Source organism: Glycine soja, chromosome 1 (genome assembly GCF_004193775.1).
Source record: "Glycine soja cultivar W05 chromosome 1, ASM419377v2, whole genome shotgun sequence".
In the NCBI taxonomy this organism is placed as follows: Eukaryota; Viridiplantae; Streptophyta; class Magnoliopsida; order Fabales; family Fabaceae; genus Glycine; species Glycine soja.
The window spans coordinates 43,819,340-43,831,980 of record NC_041002.1 but is presented as its reverse complement, the minus strand read 5'-3'; the positions used below and the strand labels follow the sequence as shown (position 1 = coordinate 43,831,980).

General features: G+C 38.6%; 1 protein-coding gene across 1 annotated transcript; it reads left to right on the top strand.

Moving 5' to 3' along the window:
- Window positions 1-7,391: 7,391 nt before the first annotated feature.
- LOC114380509 lies at window positions 7,392-8,321 on the top strand. Its single transcript, XM_028339643.1, has 3 exons — window positions 7,392-7,692; window positions 7,777-7,995; window positions 8,265-8,321. Exons 1-3 carry the CDS (start codon window positions 7,399-7,401, stop codon window positions 8,319-8,321), a joined length of 570 nt encoding a protein of 189 aa, XP_028195444.1. The 5' UTR covers window positions 7,392-7,398.
- The last annotated feature ends 4,320 nt before the right edge of the window (window positions 8,322-12,641 follow it).

Genomic DNA, 12,641 nt, shown 5'->3' with positions numbered 1-12,641 from the left:
TAAAGGTCTCACTTTCCTTCTTAACCATGTTCTGTAGTTGTCGCAACCTACCCTTTTGCGGGCGAGCGAGGCGAGGCTCTCGGGTGCGTTTTCCAAAGGAGGAAAATGCGCGGAGTCGCCACCAACGTTTATTTGTGGAAAACGTCGGAATAACCGAAGGAAACCGGTCATAAAGAATATTCCAAATTCGGGAGTTGTATTTACGTTTGAGGAAGGTATTAGCACCTCTCACGTTTGTCCCAAAGGACAACAACCTTAGATTAGGATTGTGTGAAATTATGTATTTAAACCTTTTATTTCTTTTTTATTTTTGAGGTCGACAAAAATGGGGCTCTTGCTCCTACGTACCCTCTATCGAAGAGGAAATCAGACCTACGCAGTTCTTTCTTAAGGGGGAATCAAGCGATTCTTTTTACTTGGAAGGTGATCATTTTAAGGCGTTGGACCTTAAAAATGATCCATTTACTTGGTAAGAAAAACTGAGATATTGAACTTTCAAATCCCTTTTTAGTGATTTTTTGTGGATGAGCTTGACTTTGCGAGTTGATTTTAGCCTTAGTTTCACTTTAGTTATTAGTCAATTCAATTAAGAAAGAGAAATCCCAAAGAGAAACGTCCGATTGATTTGTTTTGCTTCATTTTACTAAAAGATATTTTTTGATTATTATATTATTATTTTACCTTTTTTTTTGGTTTCCAACGTGGTTACGGCGTGACCGAACGATCGGATTTCATTTTAACAGAAATTAACGGATATTGCAAATCAAACGATCGGTGGAAATTTATTTATTTTTTTATTAGGTGAGAAAATGACTTAAGTAAATGACTGAAGCACATCAAAAGGGGGTACGAAAAGTAAACGAAACGAGAATAAAAGTACATGAAACAAATGGGGACCACCACGGGTACATAGAATGAATTGAAAAGTTCAATTTCGGGTACTTACCGGTTGAAGACCGAAGAACAATGAAGAACGAACGATGAATGACGAAGAACAGTTGAAAATCTTCACGAAATCACCCACGGAAACGTTACGGAAACGTTATGGAAGCGCCTCGGCTTGGATTTTCTTCACGGAAACAATTTTCCTCAGCAATTTCAAGTGAATACGAAGTGCCAAGAAGGCTGAACCCTTTCCTTCTTCACTCCTCCCCCTATTTATAGCAAAATAGGGGAGGAGCTTGCCACCCAGCTCGCCCAGGCGAGCCAGGTTGCTTCCTCCCGAAGCAACCGCCTTCTAGAGGAAGAATCTGGAAGGCCCAAGTGGGCCTGGTTACTGTTTGCACCCTTTTTTTAATAAATACACCCCCTTTTACTTTTTTTGGTGATTCTTTTTCCGTAACGTTACGAAACTTTACGAATTTCGTAACGATACTTGTTTTCTTTTCGTAAGGTTACGGAACCTTACGGATCATATAATTACTCCTTTTTTAGCTTTCGAAGAGTTACGGAAACTCACGGATTGCATAACAATACTTCCTTTTGATTTTCGGCATGTTACAGAATTTCACGAATTGCGTAACAACACTTCCTTTTGATTTCCGGCACGTCTCAGGACTTCACATATTGTGCAACAAAGGGTGCCAAGTACCTCGAAGCGGTCAATCAAAGGTTGCATGCCATCAAGCAATAGTCCCCGGACAAAATTAGGGTATGACAGTAGCTGAGTGCGATCGGGAGCCATATCGAAATTATACTGATATTGCCTCAGGAAGGCAGTAATTAGGTCCTTCCAAGTACAGATGCGGGAAGCTTCCAGATTAGTGTACCAAATAACTGCGGCTCTAGCCAAGCTATCTTGGAAAAGGTGCATTAACAACTTTTCATCCCTAGAGTGCGCCCCCATCTTGCGACAATACATCTTGAGATGGTTCTTAGGACAAGTCGTCCCTTTATACTTGTCGAAATCAGGTACCTTCAATTTTGGGGGGATGACGACATCCGGTACCAAGCAAAGATCTGTCATGTCAGCAAACGGGTAGTCACCAAAGCCTTCAACAGCTCTCAATCTCTCCTTGAGGAGATCGAGTTTCCTTCTTTCTTCGGCCGTCGGGGGTGGTCTTTCTGTGGACAAAAATATTGGTTGTGCTGTGAGGTTGTGTTGAGGCAATGTGTTGGGTGCCGGCCCCTCGACAGGGATAGGGGGTAGAAATCAACATCCCCTTGGGCATACTCTCGATGATCTTCATGGACCTCGTAGGGCTGTCGAGGAGGCTCCCCTTCAAGGATGGAGGAAGGGACATGACCCGCGTCATCATGCATGACTGGTGGCGTGTAATTAGGTGGTAATCCATAAGGGTAAGCCACCCGGTTGTATCCCAAATGGGGGTTGCTGCTGTGCCCCAGTGTGTTCCTTTCTCGTCCTACCACGTTTGGGGGAGGATGGTGCGCAGTAGCTAGGAGAGTTGGGTCTGCTTCGGCAGCCGAACTAACAGCGGCAGCGGTGGCCATGTTTTTCTCCATGAGTTGTCTCATTCCTAACATGGCCTCCATCATGGAAGCCATTTGCTCTTTCAAAGCCGACATGTCGGCTTTCATCTGTTCCTGTGTCTCCTCTTGATCACCCATCATTCTAGATTTGGATCTGGTGCGATAGGGATGCCTTGGGGCGCGTTTAGTTATGGTGTTTTTTCCTAAAAAAACCAAACGTGAGGAGTAGGTACAAAAATGAATGCATGCTAGAGATAAAATGCGGGAGTGATTTGATTCGCATTAACTTTGGAGTAAAAATATGGGATAAACTCATTTTATTCAGAAAGTTATAACTAGTCAAGATCTGAGTGACAATACAAACTTCCTAGCGGTTTCTAATTATATGGGCCATTAAATCTATCATATGCTGACAATAGCTGAGAAGTTTGTGGATCTCCTCTGGGGCGGAGTAGGTGTCCGCCATCACTTTGGCCTTGGCTAGCAATCGGGGAAGTTCTTGACTCCCGTTCAAGGTAAGAGCAAATCAGTCCATCCACATTGTTGCCTCTTGATGTAACGAGTCGATCACCCTTCCTCTCGCCTCCTTTTCCGCGTACACTTGGGCATACTCATCCGCCACTCTATACTCGTGGGCCGTGGCTAGATTTAGTTCTGCTTGGTACTTGCTGATGATGGCTAACATGTTGGTCTCTGTCTCGCATAACCGCTAAGACAAGTTTCTTTTGGACCTTGAGCAAACCTTTAACTCATCTTTCAAGATCAGACTGTCTACTCGTGATTGGCCCCTTTCCTCTCTCCGGAGCTTAAGCTCGCTATTACTGCCCCATAGAGCCCCTCGGAACTTGTTCCGGTCGTGCTCTTCCCTACGAGCCCTCTTGGTCTCTTGTTCCAAGGCTTTGGTGGTTGCTATATTTATATCTCTCAGTTCGGAATTCTCCTTTCGGATTTTCAGAGCTACTGATTTGAACCTTTCTTTGACTATTTGGGCTTGCTCGAGTTCTGCCCTAAGGGCCTGCACCTCTTCGTCTTCCTCCGGTGCCTCAACTTCCTCCCTTTTAGCGGTTCTCAAACTCAGGAGCCAATCCAAACCTTGCACGTGGGCTTTCAACCATTTACGGTAGCCACCAATGGGCCCATTGTTACTGCCCCTGAGTTCTTTGTCCTTCTTTTGCACCACCTCCCATGCCTTGCAGACCTTGTGAAGTGTCTCCATGTTGGTCTTATTGAAACCTCGTGAAATGACAGGCGCGAGCTCTTCCTCTAGTGGTGCCCCTCTCATAGGGTAGCCAAGTTGCCTTATAGCAAGAACGAGATTGTAACTGATGCAACCCCTTGTCCCCATGAAGGGAACATTTGGGAATCCTTCGCACGAAATAAGAACCCCGATTCTTCCTTCTTTCCATCGAGGGAACCAGTTGACAGACGCTTCTTCTTTGTTTGCTAAGAGTCAGTCCCAATTTGCCCCTTCTTTCTTTGTGCATGAACGGTGGCTTTCTAGCAGGCAAGCATGCCTCACCTCTTGGCAAAAAAGGTGTGAAACCAACCATACATAAAGAGCTGGAGTACAGCAAACAATCCTCGTACTGCTCTTCTCACATCTTCGATCGAAGGTGTCATATAGGTCGGCTAGCATAGCGACAACCGGGCTTTCCTTGCGGTCATGATAGGCGAGAAAAACGTCGATCGCTGCCAAATCCACCTACCCATCCACATTTGGAAAGAGGACTCCCCCGAAGATCAATAGTGCGAGAATGTCTATGAACGGGGCCCATTCACCTCTACCTGCCAAGATTCTTGCTTTTGCCTCCAAACATTTTCTCGGTATTCCAACCACCCCATTTTTGACTTTCTTTCTGTGGTCTAACTCCTGTGCCGAGATTTGGACTATCTTAGAAATTCTAGCTAATGAGGGATAGAACCCTGAGAAGAGGTATGGTCTCCTTCCCCCTAGAGGACATCCTAGGATCTCTTCAAATTCTTCCACCATGGGTGATAGCTGGAAGTCCCCAAAGGTGAAGCACCTCAACGGTTGATCATAATACTGGGCGAGGGAGGCAATGGCCTCTGTGGAGACTTCTACCATGGCTAGGTCCCAGATTTTACCGTAAGCTTTGCGAAAAGCTTACCGCTGGAGCTGCCCCATTAACTGCCCTAACTCTTTTAGACTGGTGATTCCTAGGCTCTTGACCTTGACTTCATAGAACCTCTTTTTAAGCGAAGGCGTTTGACTTGATCCCATGTTTTACTAAAGTGAAACAAAATTGGTGCGAATCAAAACTCCGACATCTATCATGGGTGGGATGGATGAATGCATGAAGAAATGCATATGATACAGATGCAATTTATGAATACGGAAGCCCGGGAAATTGTCTCCTTCTTAGATACAACGTCTTGGGGTAGCATAGTGCCCGACGTATGTATTTAAGAAGGTGACACGGACCCTCCGTTGGTTTGCCAAAGAGAGGGGATCAAGACAGAACCCGTGCATGATGCATATGCAAAAGGCACAACATGGGGATGTACATAGTACGACAATATTCATAAACAAATATAAGCAAAAGGGCACATGACACTTATGCATGGCAGTGTGAAAAATGGCACGCAGCGTGTCCGCTCTGTGCCCCTATTTAAGGAACCTACATGGGAGGGAGCTAAAAGGGTTTTTAGTGATAATTCCCAAGGTGGTCATATCTCTATTGATGGTCTCTAGAGGTATCATCACCTTTGAAGAACATATTGCAGCAGTAGGGACTACTAGCAACAATATGTTACCAAAGAGAAAAACTCTAGATGAGGGTTCACTGTAATCAAGCAAGTCGGAGACCTAGCATGATCACAGATTCACCTCCACTCCTTATGTTCCCACGAACCCGGGTATATGACCCTTTTTCAACTCACCGTTTGTGCAAATAGTGTTGGTGTTTGTGTGCATCAAATGAATAAATATTTACCTCATGCATAGATTTTAAAACACACTAAAAGCATCAAAGAGTTATATACACAAGAACATAAGAAAAATAAAGGGAAACCAACAAAGGAGAAAGTCATGATAAAACATTGCACAAGATTAAATGGCCTAACTCTCTAAAAACAGTCTCCAGTGGAGTCGCCAACTGTCGCAACCTACCCTCCGGCGGGAGGGCGACGCGTGACTCATGGGTGCGTCTTCCAAGAAAGGAATACACGCGGAGTCGCCACCAACATTTATTTGAGAAAAACGTTGGAAAAACCGGAAAAGACGTGGTCTACGAACTTTAAGTGAAAGGTTCAGGAGTTTTATTTACGCACGGGGAAGGTATTAGCACCCACACGTCCATCACAAGAGACGTCAGCCTTTAATCAAATGTGCAAATATAACTTCAATCTATGTTATTTTTCCTTTTTTACGTTCTTATGTCTTTTTATGCCTTTTTATATTTTTATCTTTTTGTGGTCGACAAGGGTGTTTTCCCTTTGCTCCTACGTATTCCTTAATTGTGATAAGGAAATTAGACCTACGTAGTTCTTTGAAAACTAAGCATTGGTTAAGTTGTTTTTATCCTTTTTTGCAAGATATGTTTTTATTGAATGAAAGGTCATTTTAAGGCGTTGGACCATTAAACAATCTTTCGATTCTTTTGAAAGGAGAGAAAACATTAAGGCATTGGACCATTAATGATCTCTTATTATTTTTGAAAGAGGTAATAAAGCTACATGTTGATTTTAGGTCTTTAGAAATCTACGTTTAACCAATAAAAGTGGAAAAGACCATTTCAAGGCATTGGACCTTTAAAAATGCCTTTTTTAGGTGATGACAAAAGCTTGATTTATGAATTGATTTTAGCCTTAGTTTCACTTTGGTTATTAGTCAATTCGATTAAGAAAGAAAAATCCCAAAGAAAAACATCCAATTGATTTTTTTTTATTTTACTAAAAGATATTTTTTTATTATTATATTATTATTTTGCCTCTTTTTTGGTTTTAAACGTGATTGCGGCATGACCGAATGATCGGATTTCATTTTAATAGAAATTAAAAGATGTTACAATACGAATGATCGGTGGAAATTTATTTTATTTTTGATTAGGTGAGAAAATGACTTAAATAAATGACTGAAGCACGTCAAAAGGGGGTACGAAAAGTAAATGAAATGAAAATAAAAGCACACGAAACAAATGAGAACCACTAAGGGTACATAGAATGAATTGAAAAGTTCGATTTTGGGAACTTACCGGTTGAAGACCGAAGAACGACGAAGAACGAACGAAGAACGACGAAGAATGGATGAAAATCTTCGCAAAAAATCACCCACGGAAACGTCTCGGAAACGTTACGGAAGCGCCTTGGCTTGGATTTTCTTCACGGAAACAATTTTTCTCACTAATTTTAAGTGATTCTCAGATACCAGGAGGGTTGAACATTTTTGTTCTTCCCTCCTACCCCTATTTATAGGAAAATGAGGGAGGAGCTGGCCACCTAGCTCGCCCAGGCGAGCTCAGCTCGCCCAAGCGAGCTAGGTTGCTTCCTCCAGAAGGCACCAAGTGGGCCTGGTTTCTATTTGCACCCCCCTGTTTACTAAATACACCCCCTTGCCTTTTTTGCTGATTCTTTTTCCGTAACGTTACGGAACTTATGTTAGTGGTTCTACACGAGAAAAAAAATTGGTGTTAATGTTGAAGACCCTTGTGATGAAAGATGGTCAGTGGTTCTACACGGGAAAAAAAATTGGTGTTAATGTTGAAGATGATGATTCATACATTGATACTTATGTTAGTCTTTTGTCCACACAAATGTCGCCTAACGTCGTCAGAGAAGAAGAAGCTGACGATGTTCATGCTAATCGTAGTAATCATGATGAAGGAGAATTAATTAACATCGTCTAATGTAATTTTCTTATTATGTACTTCATTTTAGTCCATTCATTTACATAAGTTATTCAATTTTGTGATAATGTTAATTAACTAATGTTTTTTTCTTTACAGGAAAATGGCTACACCACCCAGCTCTCCTCCGCCTTCTACTGGTGCAGCATCACAGTCGTCATCTACGTTGAAGCGGACAAGAAAAGCCACATGTCTAAGATCATTGGCGACTAGACCAGTTGGGGCAGAGAGACCTCTGGTCCATGTGGATCCTGCGATCGGGAAAGTCGACAATCCCTACAGGAAGAAGTTAAGAACATATTTGGGGATCGTCGCTCATGATAAGGTAGATGTCACATACGAGAATTGGAAACAAGTCCCTGTTACTCAGAAGGATTTGATATGGGAGGATATTCAGGTATTTTAGTTGAATCTTGCATTTTGTTGATTAACAATCAAATTGTAATTTAGTAACAATAAAATGTAATCTTCTGTTTGTCAGATTGAATTTGATATCCTTAAAGCATCTGATCTGAGAACAAAAAAGAAAATACTTCAGACTGTGGGGGAGCGGTGGAGACAATTTAAGTCTGATTTGACATCCAAATGGACACTTGCAGCCGACAAGGAAAGTGTCGATGACACTATATACAAAAAGTACGACATTAGCAAGGAGAAGTGGGCCCAATTTTGTCAGACCTGCAAAGACCCTTCGTGGGAGGTAAGTTTGTGATTTTCATTGTTTTAAACTTTAAATTCATTTAGTATTATGCATTGTAATGATAACTTTCAATAATGTTTAATTTTTACAAGATGTGCGAAAAAGGGCACAACCATCGAGAAACAAAACACTTCCCTTCAAGTGTTGTCTCGTGGGGGTTATGAATATCTAGAAAACAAGTTGATGGAGGATAAGAAAAAGAAGAAAGTGGAGGAAGCTACTAAATACAGAAGCACTAACACCATGATTGATCCTTCATCTCCCATCAGACGACACGTGAAGTGGAAGATGGCCTGCACCAAGAAAACTGGGCAAATGACGCCTGAGGCAGCAAAGGAAATTGATGACAAGATTGTAAGTCACTTTCAATTGTTAATTGTAATTATTTATGTTTATTGTATGATTGAGTAAACCAATAAATGTGTTCCTTACAAGATTCATTGGAGGAGCAGGCCTCACAGGGTTCCTTTGTCGCCCATGGATGTTATGATGTACTGACTGCTGCCATTGGGCGACTAGAACACCCTGGTCGTGTGCATGTTGCTAGAGCCGGTGTCACAATTAAGCAATACTTTGAACCGGCTCCAAGGACCTCCTACACGTCTTCGTCCATGGCTCCCGAAGACCTAAAGCAGCTGACGCAAAAAATCAGGGACCAGCTAGAGGAGTCGATCACAGAAAAAGTGACTCGACAACTAATGTTATCCTTCAGCCAGATGCAATCCCAGTTTCAATCGCAGATGCAATAACAGGGACTTGCATTGCCTCCTAAACCTGAGGTTAGTCCTTTAGCTGCTCGTGTCAACACAAAGGAGAGTTATGTTGATCCCTCAGGGAAAAATCCAGACACGGGTGACTCAGACAAAAGTGGGTTGTACATCGAAGAAAATCCTCGCCACCTGGTTGCCCTAGGAAGACTTTATGAGGGGTCCACAACCGTTCACAACATTCCTTTGCTCCATGATCAAGTCAAGGTTTGTGTTGAGGAGGTTAGAGATGTAGATGCTCCCATTCATGTACCCACTGAAAAGGTTAAGTTAGTGAGGCAGGCACTTAACACCTTTCTTGCTTGGCCGACACATCTTGTCAAGCGTTTATCAAAATAGGTATTTCAATTTCATTAAATGCATTTTTTTCCAATTAAAGTGTTCACTGTAATTAAATTATGTTAATTAACTATCTTGGATAAACAGGGAGTTGTGGGACCGGCGAAACTTGCAGATAGGCCGGATCATGATGTCAATGATCCCCTATATTTGATGACATTGACAATCCCACAGCTTTTTCTGAAGCCGTTGTAGGTTATGTGGGATGCTACCATGTTTGGGGTGTTTAATGACAACTTCCCCTTGTACATAAAGCATGAAGATCTGTCTGAAATAGCACACGATGGTCAATGTCTCAGCATCTTTGTTATACAGTTGTGGATTCTGTAAGTCAGTTTACATTATTGTTTATTACCTAACTTATTGTTTAAAATTTATACATAATTTAATTTATGTTAACAAAAATAGGCATATGATTGAGACAAGTATGCGAGCGGGGAATGCCGATGTGTATGGATTCCTCAAGCCACAGTCCATACAGAGATTTGGGCAATCCTAATTTGAATCAGAAAGTTATATTAAGACTTGGATGCAGAAATCAAAGAGGGATGTGTACCTAGGAGCCTACTTGAATGGGTAAGTTAAACTGAACAAATAAATTTAAATAATGTATAATAGTATAATAACCTATATTGGTCTCCACTACAGTGCACATTGGCAAATGGTCGTCATTTTGCCTAAGGAAAATGTTGTCATCTAGTTTTGTTCATTGCATAATAGGCCCCACGAATACCTCAAAGGAATAATTAATAGGTCAGTGTTGTTTTTCAATACATTTGCATTAGCATTAGTTGGGAACATCAATATTTTAATTGTACAATACGCATCCAGGTTTGTATTCAATAGTGCTTTGAAAGGACTTGACGAAACTCCACAAAGTAAATCCAAGGTTGTTGCTGCTAGGTGGATTGTTGTTAAAGTAAGTCATTTAAACAATGCTTATAGTTACATTTTAGTATTTTGTAAACTAATTTGTACTCAACGTTAAATATCTAAATTTCATAATGTATTTAGTGTAATAAACAAAAAGGAAGCACTGAGTGTGGGTAAAGTATTAGGAAGTTTCAAGAATAATTGGGAAACAGTAATTGTTTAATTCCAAAAAATTTCATTTTGTTATCACTGGTATTATATTATTAACTTATATTTTATTATATCATGTTGTATTTCAATGATACTAGACCATTAGAACCAAAGAGATTGAAGGCGTTCTGCATCTAGTGGGTAAAATATTATTTGAAAGTTAAAAGTGAAACCTAGGATGTTTAGGAAATTTTGTAATTATAGTTTACTTACTTTACATTTTTTACAATTCATGTCTCCTTAACATTAAATATTCTTTTAATTCATAGTAATTAATCAATTTTTGATGGAATTTCTGGTAAAAACTGTTTCAAAACAGAATGAAAATTATATGATGTGTGGTCTACTTTTAAAATTTGTAGGTTAATTTTGGGGTTATTAAAAAAATAGACACCGTATTAAAAAAAATCCTAAAAAACAACATCGGTTTTAAAAATAAACGATGTTGTATGTCTATATTAACATCGATTTTGGTTAAAACCGATGTTGTTTGTCTATATTAACATCGATTTTGGTTAAAACCGATGTTGATATGAAGATATATAACTTTCTTTTTATAATTCTTATTATATAACATCGATTATTTAAATAACCGATGTTGCAATTATATATTACCATCGGTTTTGGAAAACCGATGCTAACGATAATACTTTCAACGCCCGTACTTTCAATATCGGTTAATAACCGATGTTGAAAGTCCTTAATAACCGATGTGGAAACCCTATCTTTTAGTAGCGCAACTTTGTTTAACCAACAATTTTTTTTATAAATTAGTTTGAAAACTAATTTTATATCATGTACTTTGTTGATGTGAAATATTTATATATATATAGCATAAAATATATTAGAATTTAGACATTATTAACATGAAAAAATTAAATGATATGTAAAATGTAAAAGAACTTGGTTATAGAATGTAATATACAACATTGAAGAATGAGGACCATGAACATAAAAAGTATTTGGATGTCATAAGATTGAATTGAAATGTTTAGATATAGGATTTTGTTATGTTTTGAGTAACATTGAAAAAGAAAGAACGAAAAGAAAAGTGATATACACAAAGGGAACATATTCATCTTCCTCCAAATCATCAATTTTACTAACGTAACAATGTAATAGTGAATAATTCAGCTTTTACATATTATAAATAGATGCATAGTACGTACTCACCTCCTTCAAGATGAGTCCCAGAATAAAGTTGTTGTTATCATAAAGAAAATGCCAAATCCAAGAAAACATGAGATGTTAATTATCCTTGTTATTCTTTTCATACCCTTAATTGAGTCTAACTAATAGTTTTATTTTTGTTATTGAGTTATTCTTAAAAAGAAAAAAATATTTATTGTAAAAATTATAAAAAAGTATAGAAAACATCACGAATCGTCTAATTTTTTGCATTCCGATAAAAATCTTTTTACTTTAAGTTCCTAAGAACACTAGTTATCATTTGTCATATATTAATAGTCTCCATGTACAACTCAATGAGTGTAATTCTTAATGAATCAGTGTTAAGTAACACCCGATCCAATTAAAGAATTATTATTAACACACTTTCTAACACACTTTTTCAAACATATAATTTAATTATTTAATATTTATTAAAAACTACTAAATCAGAATCTAGATAATTATTAAACATGACATGAGACCCGTAAAACTATCATTTTTCAATAATTTTTAACCAATAAGAAAGTGTGTTTAAAATAGTATGTCAGATAGTGTTTGTAACACTCCATTTTTTGTAAAATAAATTTTTAAAAATAAATAGTTTTAGAAAAATATGAGTTTTTTTATTAATTAAAATAATGATTTTAAATAAAATAAAATAAAATATGTTCTTATAAAATAAAAAGGTTGTTTTATTTATTCATTTGATAGGGAATAAAATAGAGTTTTTATAAATAATAAAATAAAAAAAATAGAGTAAAAGATAGGCTGAGAGTACTCTAGCTATAAATAAAGACATATTAGGTCAGCTTTTACGTACGATACGCCTCTACGCTTTGTCTTCCTCTCAATTTCGTTTTTCCTTCTTCCTCTCCTAGAACTCTCTCTTTTCCAGCATACACTCAAATGTGTTTCAGTAAAACTATGATCCCAGACTAGTTAAACACTGGATCGTCATGAAATTTGAACACTAAGTTTGAAACTCAATTTCAAATATCCCCACCGTTGGGATTTGATTAAAAAAATTTTTGTGGTGAGGGAAATGTTCCTCGCACGTAGCCCTTTGTTTTTCTCACATACATCCAAACCTATCATGGTAAAACTATGATCCTAGACTTGTTCATTGTTGGATCATTGTGAAATTTGAACACCAGGTTCGAAATGTATTTTTGCACATTCCCACCATTGGGACTTGTGGAAGAATGTATGTGGTGAGAGAAATGTCCTTTGCACAAAAATAGTAAAATGGAGGCTATTTCCTTCTCCTTCTATCTAACACTTGGAAAT

Excerpts from the sequence above, each read along its gene's own strand:
- LOC114380509 (XM_028339643.1), top strand. The coding sequence starts at position 7,399 with ATGGCTACACCACCCAGCTCTCCTCCGCCTTCTACTGGTGCAGCATCA. Across the intron at positions 7,693-7,776 it reads TGATATGGGAGGATATTCAG|ATTGAATTTGATATCCTTAA; the intron begins GTATTTTAGTTG and ends TCTGTTTGTCAG. Across the intron at positions 7,996-8,264 it reads GCAAAGACCCTTCGTGGGAG|ACGACACGTGAAGTGGAAGA; the intron begins GTAAGTTTGTGA and ends ATCTCCCATCAG.